Raw genomic sequence first — 11,935 nt, forward strand, 5'->3', positions numbered from 1 at the left:
CGGGCTCCTTCGCCACCTGCAGCTCGTGTTTTCGTGCAAATGCTGAACTGTGGCCGTTTTCTTGCCAGGGCAGAGTTATGAATGAATTATTCCACGCCGCTCTAAACCACATCTGAGGCTGCTTGAGTGGTGTCTGGCTTCAGCGGGCTGCGTTTTGGGATATAAACAGTTTATGGAGCAGCCTGCTGTTGGCCTCTGCTTGCGAAACAAAGACACAGGCATCGCTACGAAACCGAACAAAAGGACAGAATGAAACAAAATTAAAATAAATAAAGGAAAACAAAAAACAAATAGAAGGAAGAAACACAGAGAAAAAATAAAAGCAAAAAGAAACAAGAAATAAAAAGCAGCCATGCAGCTGCCACAGCCCCAGTGCCTCGCTTGAGATGGGGCAGCTCGGGTGAGACATTTGGGACAATAGCAAGTCCCAGCAAAGATGGCATTAATGCAAGCCTTGCCCACCGGTGTGTCTCAGAACTGCTGGGAAATATAGATATCTAAGAAGCCACAGAGGGTATTCAGAGCCCAGTTCAACTCATTGCTTTCTGTTAGTCTCAATGCTATGGATTATTCTGGGTAACGATTATATCGTAATAGGTAAAAACAGATACTGTTGGAACTCCATCCTCCTCTTAAACTTGGGAGGATAGGCTCACCCTTCACACATGTGGTTGTCTTGTTTAGTCTCAGATGTTGCTGTTCTTAAACTGGCTACGGGTTTTTTAACTTGTTCGTAGTCCAGGAGATGAATGTGTTGGGATTTCCTGGGGTGATGCTTTGGCCACAAGCAGCGTATTATCTTCTGGTAAACAAAATTGGCGACTCCACTTTTATCTCTATTTTGTCTGTTAATGGTTATGAATTAAGGGAGATTTTGGTTTTGTTTTTTTTTCCAAAATCTTATAAATCTTGCTCTCTAAGAGTACTAAAAATGTACTAAAGAGTACTAAAAATCAACCACACCACCCCCCAACTGCTGCAGCCCTAAAATACACCCTGTTTTACTGCAGCGTCCAGCCAAGTTTTCAAGGGTTTGCAAGGTTAAATGAGGCAGGAATCCCCCTGCCTGGCTGTGCGCATCGAGGGACTGGGCAGTGACCTCCAGGAGCAAAGCAAAACTCATCCAAGGTATTTAAAGTGTCTAAATTTATGGTTATTTTAAGCAGAGGTGCCTGAGCTGAACGAAGGTGCCTCCCCTCTATGTGTTAGCATCACCGCACTTTGGAAATAAAGGACTCGCTTATTCTCCAGTCAAACGCTTTCAAACATCTGTGAGCACTCTTTACAAGCCGAAGTTTTATTTGTTTCATAAACAAGTAAAATTATATTAATGTAAAACAGGTAAATGGACAAAAGTAAAACACACAGCACTGAACACAACGCTACAGACCACTGACATGTAGAAGTGCAGCTCCCTCCCGCGTGCGATGCCCTCCCCCCCGCTCCCCCACAGGATTTGCTTGACAAGCCCAATACAGAGGTCCAAAGTCTGATTCAGCTTCAACATGATGTGCAGGTCACAGTATTGAATCATAAAGGTAACAATAAGAGAGTAACTGTCTCGGAAAGAAGGAAGGTAAAGGAGTTTTCCCCCATCTCTTCTTTTTCTTCTTTCCTTTTTAAAAAAATTTAAACAAATATGGTAGAAGGAGAGGCGGGGAGATCCATGGAAATAAACACTTTTTCACTCATATATATATATATATATATATTTATAAAAAGCAGGATTCTCAGTGAACACAAAATTCTATAAAACTACCATTGATCTGTGTTGTTTTCTCCCCGTTTTTTTTTTTTCTTTTTTAAAAGTTGCTTTAAAAAGGATAAAAAGTGCACAGACACCCTTATAAGGCACAAACAGATCTTCTGTACAAATCATATATATCATCAGACTGTTTAAAAAAAATAGCAATACGAATACTAACAATTAAATCTGTAAGAGGCTACCTTTTCCTGGAAATCTTTTAGAAGAGGCCTATTTTGGATAAAATTCCTGTTGCTCTTGGGCTGGCAGGGGAACCCGTCCACTGCCCCGGGTCCCGCTTGGTGCGCGGCCGCACTGCAGAACCCAACTTGGGTCATTCCCCTGAATGAGCTGCTCCCTTGCTGGCCCCGTTGGCTGCTGCCCTTCTGGAAACTGGTCTCAGCTGCTACAGCAAAAATTAAACCCGTGCAATGAGTCCTGAACGGCTCAGACACCACCTGGGGTGGGTGTGAGGCAAGTAAATGGGCTCTGTCCCACCAAAAGGGACTGGGCACCCCCAAAAGTGGGACAGCAGCCCCAGGGGTGGCCGCTGGTGTTTGCTGATCCAAGCCAGCATCGCTTGCTGGGGATTCACACAACTTTCCTTTAATTCATCACCGTGCAAAGGCTCATCCCCTGCTCACACACTTTGCAATCATCGCGCTCTCAGTGCTGTGCCCAGGGACCACAGCTGGACCCCAATGTGCAAACAACGAGCCGAGCTTCCCTACAGGGCCACACAAAGCCAGCAGGCTCCTGTGCCGATACATCAGGGCGATGGATGCGAGATCTCACTCTACAGCAGTCTCTTATTTATACACTTAATTAAAATGTTAATTAGCTCTCCAAGGAAGAAAAACATAGTTTTCTCCCTACCCTGTGAGTTGGCGTGTGGAACAGGCTGCTGAGCAGCCACGGCCGCTGCGGGAGGAGGACGAGATGCTCCCCGTGATGGCAGCGCGGGGCTGGGACGGGGCTGAGCGCTGGTTTGTCACCAGGCATGGCACTGCTGGCACCACCAAAGCACAGCCCTGCAGCAGCACCATGAGAGGCAGCAGCGCACCCATGGCTACCGGCACCTCGGGAGAAAGGGAACAGCAAGATGAGGTGACACTGACAACGTCGGGTGTCCCCTCTGTGCTCAGAAACCCTGAAATGTACAGGGGTTGCTAGGCTTTTATCTTTTTTGAAATACAAACGTGATAATTGCACCTTTCTCAGAAAGCTGTTCTCACCCCCTTGGTGGCACGTGGTCACCAAGCTAGAATGACACCTGTCCCTCCCTAGTCCTCCCATCTGCATCCCCTTTCTCTGCCTCTTTAGGAACCCGGACCAGGTGGCAACTGCCCATGGTGAAGGAGCAGAGAGGAGTCGTGGGGTGGATGGAGGATGGGGGTCAGCAGGGAGGAGGACACCAAGCTCCCTGCACCAGCCCAACTCACCCAGGTTGCTTGTGGTTGTCTAATATCACAGCTGAAACCCATTTACCTTTTAAGATCCCAACATCTAATAATAGCCCCAGAGCCTTTTTCTTTCCTCCTCCCAAGTAAAGCCAGGTGACACAGCTCCCTGTTCACCTCAACAAGTTCTCATCTACTGCTGGGATCCAGTGTCTGGGCAGCTGGAAGCTCTACTGGGAAACCTGGAAAGGAGACAAAGCAGGTAAAATCGGCACATACGTGGTCCCCACAAAAAAGTTGAGCCTGCTGGGACTGGGTCAGCAATTCATTTCTCAACACAGGCTTCAAAAAGTCCCTGTAGCGGGGTGGGAGGAAGGCTGGGCTGCAGGGAAAGGCTCGGGGCAGCGAGCCAGCCAGGACGGTGCGAGACAGCAGCTCTGCCACCCATGAAGAGCAGCAAAGCAAAACGCAAACGTGTGTGCCCAGAGATGACAAACATCACCCTCGCAGGTGGCAGTACCGCTGCGCTTTTTCTAAGCCAGGCTCACCGTGTGCCCATCCGAACGCACCTCTCATCCACGGGCTGCGATCTGTGGCTCCGGCAGCCAGGCGGTGCCCACAGCCCATCGCTGCTGCTGCAGCAACCGGGGTGCGCTGGGGCTCTCTGGGGGCCCGTGCTTCTCGCTGCTACGCTGTGGCTGCTCCCTGGGTCTCAGCCTTCCTGGCCAAAAGTCCCTGCTCTGCCACAGAAAGCAAAAGCTGCTTTATGTGAGTGCAGACCACCTTCTCCACGTGGCGCAGAAGCTTGTTCAGGGGGCCAAAATCCAAACAAGTGAGAATCTGGCTGTGCTACTATTCTGGCCTTAGCTAGTTCCCCTTACACAGATGGACATGTCATTTGCAGATCAGTTTTAGCCACTTCGGACCCTCCCACTGGGCCTCGTCCTAATTTTGTTCCACCACAGTACAAGCCCCTGGCAGCAGCCCAGAGCTGTTGGGGTTTTGGGGTTGGGAAGCTCAGTGGCACCGGGCACTGGCCAAGCGGCAACTTGCCCTTCCCAATCACAGCGAGCCTCTGGAGGAGGAAAAAAAGAGCCTTTGCACTGGAAATTTCTCATTTGCAGCTGGGTTGGGTCCAGACCATGATTCTCCAGATTCACCCATGGGCACACAGCAGCTGTGCCTTTGGGCCCCATGTGATCCTCAGCTCAATTTTATCCCTGAATTGTGCCCTACCAGTCAAATAAGGAAACACAGATAACGAGCCACTTGATAACGACTGACCAGCACGATAACCCATAAGCAGGGACGGAAAGGCGTGGTTACTGCTAGCGGCGTTCTCCCTTCCTACAGCCCAAGTTGGGCACTAAGGGCGGTATATTTTAATAACATCTTTGATGACCCGTCGGCAGATTGGGCAGCAGGCGTTGAGCTGCTTCTTCAGCTTAAGACCACAGGTGTTGCAGAGGCACATGTGTCCGCAGGTGTAGATCACCGTGTCCACCTCGCTGTCAAAGCAGACGGTGCATTCCCCGTTCTTGCTGCTTGATGGCTCTGGAGGGGAGAAGACGGGAGAGATGGGAGGGCTCAGGGGGGAGCTGGGAGCGGTCACTGCAAGGAGGAAGAGGAACAAGGTCATTCAGTCACCAGGACAGTGCAGGCCTGACAGCACACAACATACATGCCCTCAAGTCAGTTTTTTAAGGCTCTTCCTTCCTTAGTCATTGCCTCCTTTGTTTGGCCAAATAAATCCCAGCGTATTCTAACTGGTAACGCAGGCACAGCTCCAGGCAGAGCCTGCCATCCCTCTTCTACCAGATCACAGTATCACAGTATTACAGTATGTTTGGGATTGGAAGGGACCTCAAAAGATCATCCAGTCCAATCCCCCTGCTGGAGCAGGAACACCCAGGTGAGGTCGCACAGGAACATGTCCAGGTGGGTTTTGAATGTCTCCAGGGAAGGAGACTCCACAACCCCCCTGGGCAGCCTGTTCCAGTGTCTGTCACCCTTACTGAGAAGAAGTTTTTTCTCAAATTTAAGTGGAACCTCTTGTGTTCCAGCTTGATCCCATTACCCCTTGTCCTATCATTGTTTGCCACCGAGAAGAGCCTGGCTCCATCCTCATGGCACTCACCCTTTATATATTTATAAACATTAATAAGGTTCCCCCTTAGTCTCCTCCAAACTAAAGAGCCCCAGCTCCCTCAGCCTTTCTTCATAAGGGAGATGCTCCACTCCCTTAATCATCTTCGTTGCCCTACGCTGGACCCTCTGGGGCAAAGCACAGCTTGCCTGGGCTTCCCGAAGCAGGGCTGTGGTTTGCACACCTGTTTGACGGTGGGGCTGTGCAGAACCCCACTCCTGCATCTTGCTGGCTGTGCCAGGGGACTGTGGCACAACGCAACGGTGGCACGTGCCGGGGCGGTATTGGGCAGGGCACCCAGGGCTGTGTGCCTGAGACCCAAACACAAGGGCATCCCTCCAGCAGCACAGCCTGGGCGGTGCAGAATCTCAGAGAAAAGGAGACTGAAGGGAGACCTCATGGTGGTTACAAGTTACTGACAAGGGGAGGAGGAAGAGCAGGCACCGTTCTCTTCTCTTTGGTGACCAACAACAGAACCCCAGGGAATGGCAGAAGATGTGCCAGGGGAGGTTCAGGTTGGACATTAGGAAAAGGTTCTTCACCCAGAGGTGCTGGACACTGAACAGGCTCCCCAGGGAGGTGTCACAGCCCCAACCTGACAGTGTTCAAGAAGAGACTGGACAACGTCCTCAGACACACGGTGTGACCTGTGGGGTGTCCTGTGCAGGGACAGGAGCTGGACTCAATGATCCTTGTGGGTCCCTTCCAGCTCAGGACATTCTATTAGCTGAGTCTTCTTCTATTCTAAACCGGGGTGGTGTGAGACCCCCAGGCATGGCACCGCACCCCCTCTCTTGCAGCACTGCTGCTGCAGCAAGGGATCATTTACATTAAACAGACTAAGTGGGAAGCACCACGTAAGCCCTACTTCAGGCTGTGAAAAGCTTCCCACCACTTTGTGTTCCCTTCCCGTTATTTCTGTCAGCCTTGCAGGAGATGTGACATCTCCCCCTTAACCTTGCCCTGCTGAATCGCGTAGCCCCACCTGATTCCTGTCTCGGCACAGAGGCTGCCGAGGGCCGGGCTCCCTTACCGAGTGACGACTCTGAAGCAGACGACGACCTGTTGACGCTGAAGGCCATGTCTGAGTCGCTGTCGTACTGCGAGCCGCCGGGCGATCCTGAGGGAGAGACGGTCACTGGGCTGGACTGCACAGTGCCTGCAAACACAGGGAGAGCTGAGCGCCCATGGACACAAACCCCACTGAACACCCCCTGCCCAGCCAGTCGCTCCCTCCCCGCAGGGCTTTAGGAGAAAGCCCAGCTGCTCGTGAGTGCTGCCCCTTAGTAACGACACAGGTGCGCGATTTCGGATGTGCCCTCCAGGGTGGGGACCTGGCTATGCCATTGTACCATCTCTGCTCAGTGCTTCAGTGAAGCGAGCACCAGGTGGTCTGACAGCCATCATTTGGGGTGTAAAGTCACTTCCCCACCGTCCTGATCTCTCCAGCAGCAGCAGCCTCAAGCTACTACTGTCTCACTAACAGCTCAGGGGCAGCTGGGAAAGGGCATTGCTTTAAATGGGAAAAACTTGCTTTACAAAGTCATCAACATCTGTTTTTCTGACAGAATCTTTAATAAGAGCAAAGGAGAAGCACTGGAACTGGTCACGATCAATAGATCAAAAGTGACATCCGACACCCGAGAAGCAGCAGTGCCTGGGGAGTGATTACTGTCCATTGCCAACACATGTGCTTAAACCAGACCTGCGCTCACAGAAACCATCGCCCTCACCAAGGCAGGAGTTCAATACCTGTTGGCTGAATAGTGGGTTTATGAAGAATCCCTTTTAAAACAAAAAAAACTGCTGTCCCCACCACAGCCATCCTTGGTCCCCACCTGCTGCTCATTTTATCTCTCGAGTCTCATAATTTTATGGAGGACTTTTATAGGCTGCATACATCTCTGTGACAGCTACCATGTCTTGCTCACTTTTGTTTGCAAACACAAGGTGAGATCAGGAGCTGCTTACTCACATCAGTGACCATCTGCTAAAGGCAACACTGTGAATGCAAACCCTCAGCTCCCGTTCTGGCCCAGGAGACGTCACCAGCCAGGTGCTCCTCATTATCATCTCTTTTGGCTGCACTTACCCAATATTTTGAGCTGGTTGATCACACCGTGGATTGTAAAAAACACCCAGAGCGACTGTGAGGTGTCCACACACATTAGCATCCCTCGGCTGGCTCCGTTCACCCCGTGGTGCACCTCTCCATTCGGCAAGACCATGAAACTGAGAATGTCGCCGCTGTTGAGGACCGGGAACGCTCGGTAAACAACCCAGTACTCCTTGCGGTCCAAGAGAAAGTCCGGATCTGCTGGGAGCTCGTTTGTCCGTAAAGTACTCGGATCACAAGAAGTGATGCCAAATGAAAGGGCCCCGTAGTATGGCAACCCAAGGTGTCCTACTTCCACAAAGAGGCTTTCACCGATGTGCAAAGGCCGGTCAGAAAACACCAAAGTCCTATTGCTTTCCTGCCAGTTGGTGCATGCAACCATCCGGTCCTGAGAGAAGGTGATGTCAGGTCCACGGGTGGGGTGGAATCGCAGGTCTGTGTCCAGGAAGGCTGGGACCCCCTGGGCGTGCTGCCGTCGGTTTGGGCAACAGGGGATGATGTGGTTGTCTGTCGCAAGTCCTGGTACCCGACTTAAGTTTAAGTTTGCGATTTTGGCCACCACTTGGTTGTTCTCCAGTTCGTTGTTATTGAAGTTGGCTGAATCGTGGTTGCTCTGCGGAAGGCAAGTGCTGAGACGGGCGGTGCTGAGATGGGCAGTGGTCATGGTCTCTGCAAACACGCTGTCTGTGAGATAAAGCCAAAGATAAGGGACATTAGAATCAAGATATAAGTGCCTGCTTTTCTGGGTAGAATTGTTATTATTTCAGCCTACAGATTAACTGAATTCTGTTCCTCCAAAAGGAAAAAAATGGAAAAATTAGCCAGAGGCCAACCACTAATGAACAGCTAGCGGTGAAGAGTCGCGTGTGGAGCAAGCAGCAGGCAAAGAAATAGCTGTGTGTTGGCATTAGCTGAGGGAAAACAAGAATTATGGAGTACCCATGTCATCTGGGAGCTCCTTGCACTGGTGAGCTTGGAAAAACTGTAAACCAGTGTGTTCCTACAGCTTTCTTAGCAGAGGGGTCTCATAGCTTTGAGCTTTCTCTGTTAAAGCAGGAAACGCCAAATCCACGACACGGTGATGGGTGAAGGAGCACAAGCATGAACAGGTATTCTTTTTACACTCCTTGTCGTTGCCTTACAGCTGCGAGGTGTCCAGGCACACGTGTGGCCAAAAGAGGTCATTTTACAGGATTTCAGGCCTCGCATCTCAGGGGTGTTCACACCACTGCAGAGATTTTGAATTGAGAACTTGTCACCAAAGCTACTTGCTGCAGGTGTTGCTAAGAAGATTTTTATAGTAGAGAGTTATTTTCCCCTTTCACAGCAAAGGGAAAGTTGGGATGCTGATTCTTAATTCATTTTGCAGATTTTCACCTCAGCCATGCCAGGCCAGGGGGGATTTAAAGGTGTGAGGAGGTTGGGGAGTGTCCTTTCTTCTACTTCCAGCACTGCTTGGACACTTCACTCCCAGGTCAGGCATTAACCAGCTGAGCAAAGTCAAAGCACATGGAAGTGAAGAGTGTGCGTGAACAAAGCAGACTCCTGGTGTTCCCAGAGGTGGAGAGCAGCCCAGCACCAACACTCCTCAGAGGAGAACATCACCAGTCTTAAGTAAGGAGGGAAAAACACCCAAATCCATTAAGCAGCTGCAAAGCAGAGGCTCCTTTCTTGGGAACCCAAGCAGGAGAGGCCACTGGTGTGGGCTGATGGCTGGACCAGTTGCTTCTAGTAAGTACACAGTATCTGGCAAGAAATGTGCTCACAGAACAGTAAGACACATCCAAGCTTCATGATGCTGAAGGATGCATTTTGTGCATCTGTATTTGAGCTGTACTTCATAGCTTTCTCAACTTGCAGAATTTTGTGAGGAACAGAGAAAGGCAAACATGTCAGCTATGACACCACCACATCTGGAGCAAGGAGGCCGAGCCCCCTGGTGCCCCGGATGGCTGAGCACCACCCTGAGCCCTGGGGCAGTTTGTGGGGCCTGGTGCTTTGATTTTAAAAAATTAATCAAAGTACAGGTGCCCTCAGGACAAAGGTTTCACTCTGCACACTTGGATGCTGCAGGCAGTACTGGGGAGTAGGTGGCAGAAATAAACTGCATTTTACTTTCCTAACTATAATCTAATGAGGAAGGACTGCTCTGGTGAAGCAGCTGCACTGGCCAATGCAGCAAATGCTCCTTCACCTCTGTGTTGAGTGCCAGAGGCTTGAGTGCTTTGTAATTGCAATTACAGGATAAGCTACTGGTAAGGTTTAATTACACATTTGAGGCAGAGCAGGCAGGGGAAAGTGTTGTTTATGTGTAGCCTTCTTGCCTGTATAATAATTGGTACCATTTGGAAGAATATGTGGTGAAGCTGCCTGCCCACTGGCCTGACCATTTCCCAGCTTATTGCTGGTATTCGCTCAGTGTGAGGATGGAGGCACCATCACCTCGAGCAGATGCAGCTTAGTTTGGCTGTTAAAAACTAAATCAGCTCCTAGGAGCCTCCAGGAAAGGGCAACACTCTTGTATTTTGAAAGGATTCCCTGTGGTGTAGACCAGCTCAAAACACTCCATCTAACATTGAACTCATTTGAAATTTCAATGCCGTAAATCACAAAAGGAAAGTCATTCCATGGCAATCAGCTTGGTTTGCTAATGGGAACAAATTCATCCCCTCTTGCAGCTCTCCCGGAGGACGATGCTTGTAAATCAGCCAGGCAGCACCAGAATGCAGTGATGTGCTTAGGGGTGAGGGGGGATGTGGCACGCGATGCCAAGCATCCCAAAGCACATGGGAGCTCGCACTACATTTTCTCATCACTCTTCAGCTGGCGAGCTGCATCCTGCGCTGCAGCCGCTGCTTCGCAGACATACAGTGATGCCCGTGTGCACGGGAAGGGTAAATCGGGTTACATCTGCAAACACAGCTTGTTATACTGCCAGACTAGGTGGGGACCAGGGCCAAGAGCTCAGAAGGGCCTTGGGAAGGAGATACGTGGGGAATGGGTCATAGTTTTGCAGTGGACTGGCAGTAACTGGTAGGTGGGAAAGAAGAGGGGAAGCCAAAGCTGGCCGCCTTTGTCCCCTCAGCCCCTGGGACGCTGCTGTAAAGCAGCACCATGTTTTTTCCGGGCTATAGCAGCACATCTAGCTGAGGAAAAAGCTGGGTAAAGAAAAGCTGGGTAAAGTTACATGTAAAGATTTCCATCTAGCCCTTCACACGGCTGCAATAATGCACAGCCTTAGGACTTCTCATCACTGACATCTCTGAAATATGTTGCTTTCTGGATCCCTGCTGCTGGCGAAAGAAAAACAGTTAATTTCAAGTACAAAACCAACAGTGAATTGGTTTTCTTAAGCGTCCCATAGAAATGATCAACCAGACAGATTATGCATCTTTTCTCCATGATCATGCCTTTGTAGAAAGAGCAATCAGAAGAGCAAGCCAGGGGCCAAAACACACACTTACCTAGTATTTGCACTTCATGGGTAATTCCATAGACATCTATGAGTGCCCAGAGAGGACCAGAAACTTTAATACCACAGTGAAACAATATCGGCTCCTCATCATTAATACTGTAGAAGACTCTCCCATGGCGGTCAACCCAGAAGGCCAAGATATTGTCTCTGACAGCAAACCTCTCTGGCAAAGCTTTGGCCCAGTATCCGGGTCGGGTCACCAGGTCCGGACAGGCGTACTTTGGTATGTCGTCAGAGCTCATCTGCGACGGGTCGTGAATGGTGAAGCCGAAGCGCAGGGCCCCGCTCCAGCCGTGGTGCACGGCCACCAGCTTCAGCCTGACCTTCTCGTAGAGGTGGATGGGCCGGTTGGTGAAGGTGACCCCGTTGCAGAAGCTGTTCCTCCGCGTGGCCTTGCGGGAGTGAGCGTCCAGACGCACGTTCTTGCCTTTGGCTTGGGAGTGGAAACGCGGCGGCTCCGTGATAGCGAGGACCGAGCGTCTCTCATGGCTGCTGTTGGGCAAACTGTAGTAGGGGCGGCTGGAGATGGAGCGGGGCTGGTGGCTTGTGTCTGCAAAAGGAGAAACCAGCGGCTCCGTCAGAAGTGCTGGACCTGAGCTGTGCATCAGCTCAGCCCAGGAAACCACAACTGGCTTGCCACACCTGCCTGGCATTACTTAGAATCACAGAATCATTTCAGTCGGAAGAGACCGTCAGGATCATCGAGTCCAACCATAACCTCACTCTGGCACTAACCCATGTCCCTAAGAACCTCGTCTAAGCGCCTTTTAAACCCCTCCAGGGATGGTGACTCCAGCACTGCCCTGGGCAGCCTGTTCCAATGCCCCACAGCCCTTTCCGGGAAGAATTTTTTCCTAATATCCAAACTGAACCTCCCCTGGTGCAACTTGAGGCCGTTTCCTCTTGTCCTATCACTTGCTACTTGGTCCTGTCACTTGCTACTTAGTCCTATCACTTTCTACTTGCCGGGAACCACATTGTTTAATCTTAAAATGCCATGCTTTGCCAAAATCTGCTCTTTGTTGGGCTAATTTGGCCCTCAGCTTTATACAAA

General features: G+C 50.5%; 1 protein-coding gene across 1 annotated transcript; it reads right to left on the reverse strand.

Annotated features, from left to right (window-relative positions):
- Positions 1-1,343: 1,343 nt before the first annotated feature.
- NEURL1B (neuralized E3 ubiquitin protein ligase 1B) lies at positions 1,344-11,250 on the reverse strand. Its single transcript, XM_082063420.1, has 4 exons — positions 10,871-11,250; positions 7,383-8,090; positions 6,324-6,449; positions 1,344-4,755 (listed from the first exon to the last, which is right to left on the reverse strand). Exons 1-4 carry the CDS (start codon positions 11,121-11,123, stop codon positions 4,511-4,513), a joined length of 1,332 nt encoding a protein of 443 aa, XP_081919546.1. The 5' UTR covers positions 11,124-11,250; the 3' UTR covers positions 1,344-4,510.
- Positions 11,251-11,935: the final 685 nt, after the last annotated feature.

This window comes from Streptopelia decaocto (genome assembly GCF_964273445.1).
Source record: "Streptopelia decaocto genome assembly, chromosome: 12".
In the NCBI taxonomy this organism is placed as follows: Eukaryota; Metazoa; Chordata; class Aves; order Columbiformes; family Columbidae; genus Streptopelia; species Streptopelia decaocto.

Excerpts from the sequence above, each read along its gene's own strand:
- NEURL1B (XM_082063420.1), bottom strand. The coding sequence starts at position 11,123 with ATGAGCTCTGACGACATACCAAAGTACGCCTGTCCGGACCTGGTGACC. Across the intron at positions 8,091-10,870 it reads CCATGAAGTGCAAATACTAG|ACAGCGTGTTTGCAGAGACC; the intron begins GTAAGTGTGTGT and ends TTTATCTCACAG. Across the intron at positions 6,450-7,382 it reads CAACCAGCTCAAAATATTGG|GCACTGTGCAGTCCAGCCCA; the intron begins GTAAGTGCAGCC and ends CTGTGTTTGCAG.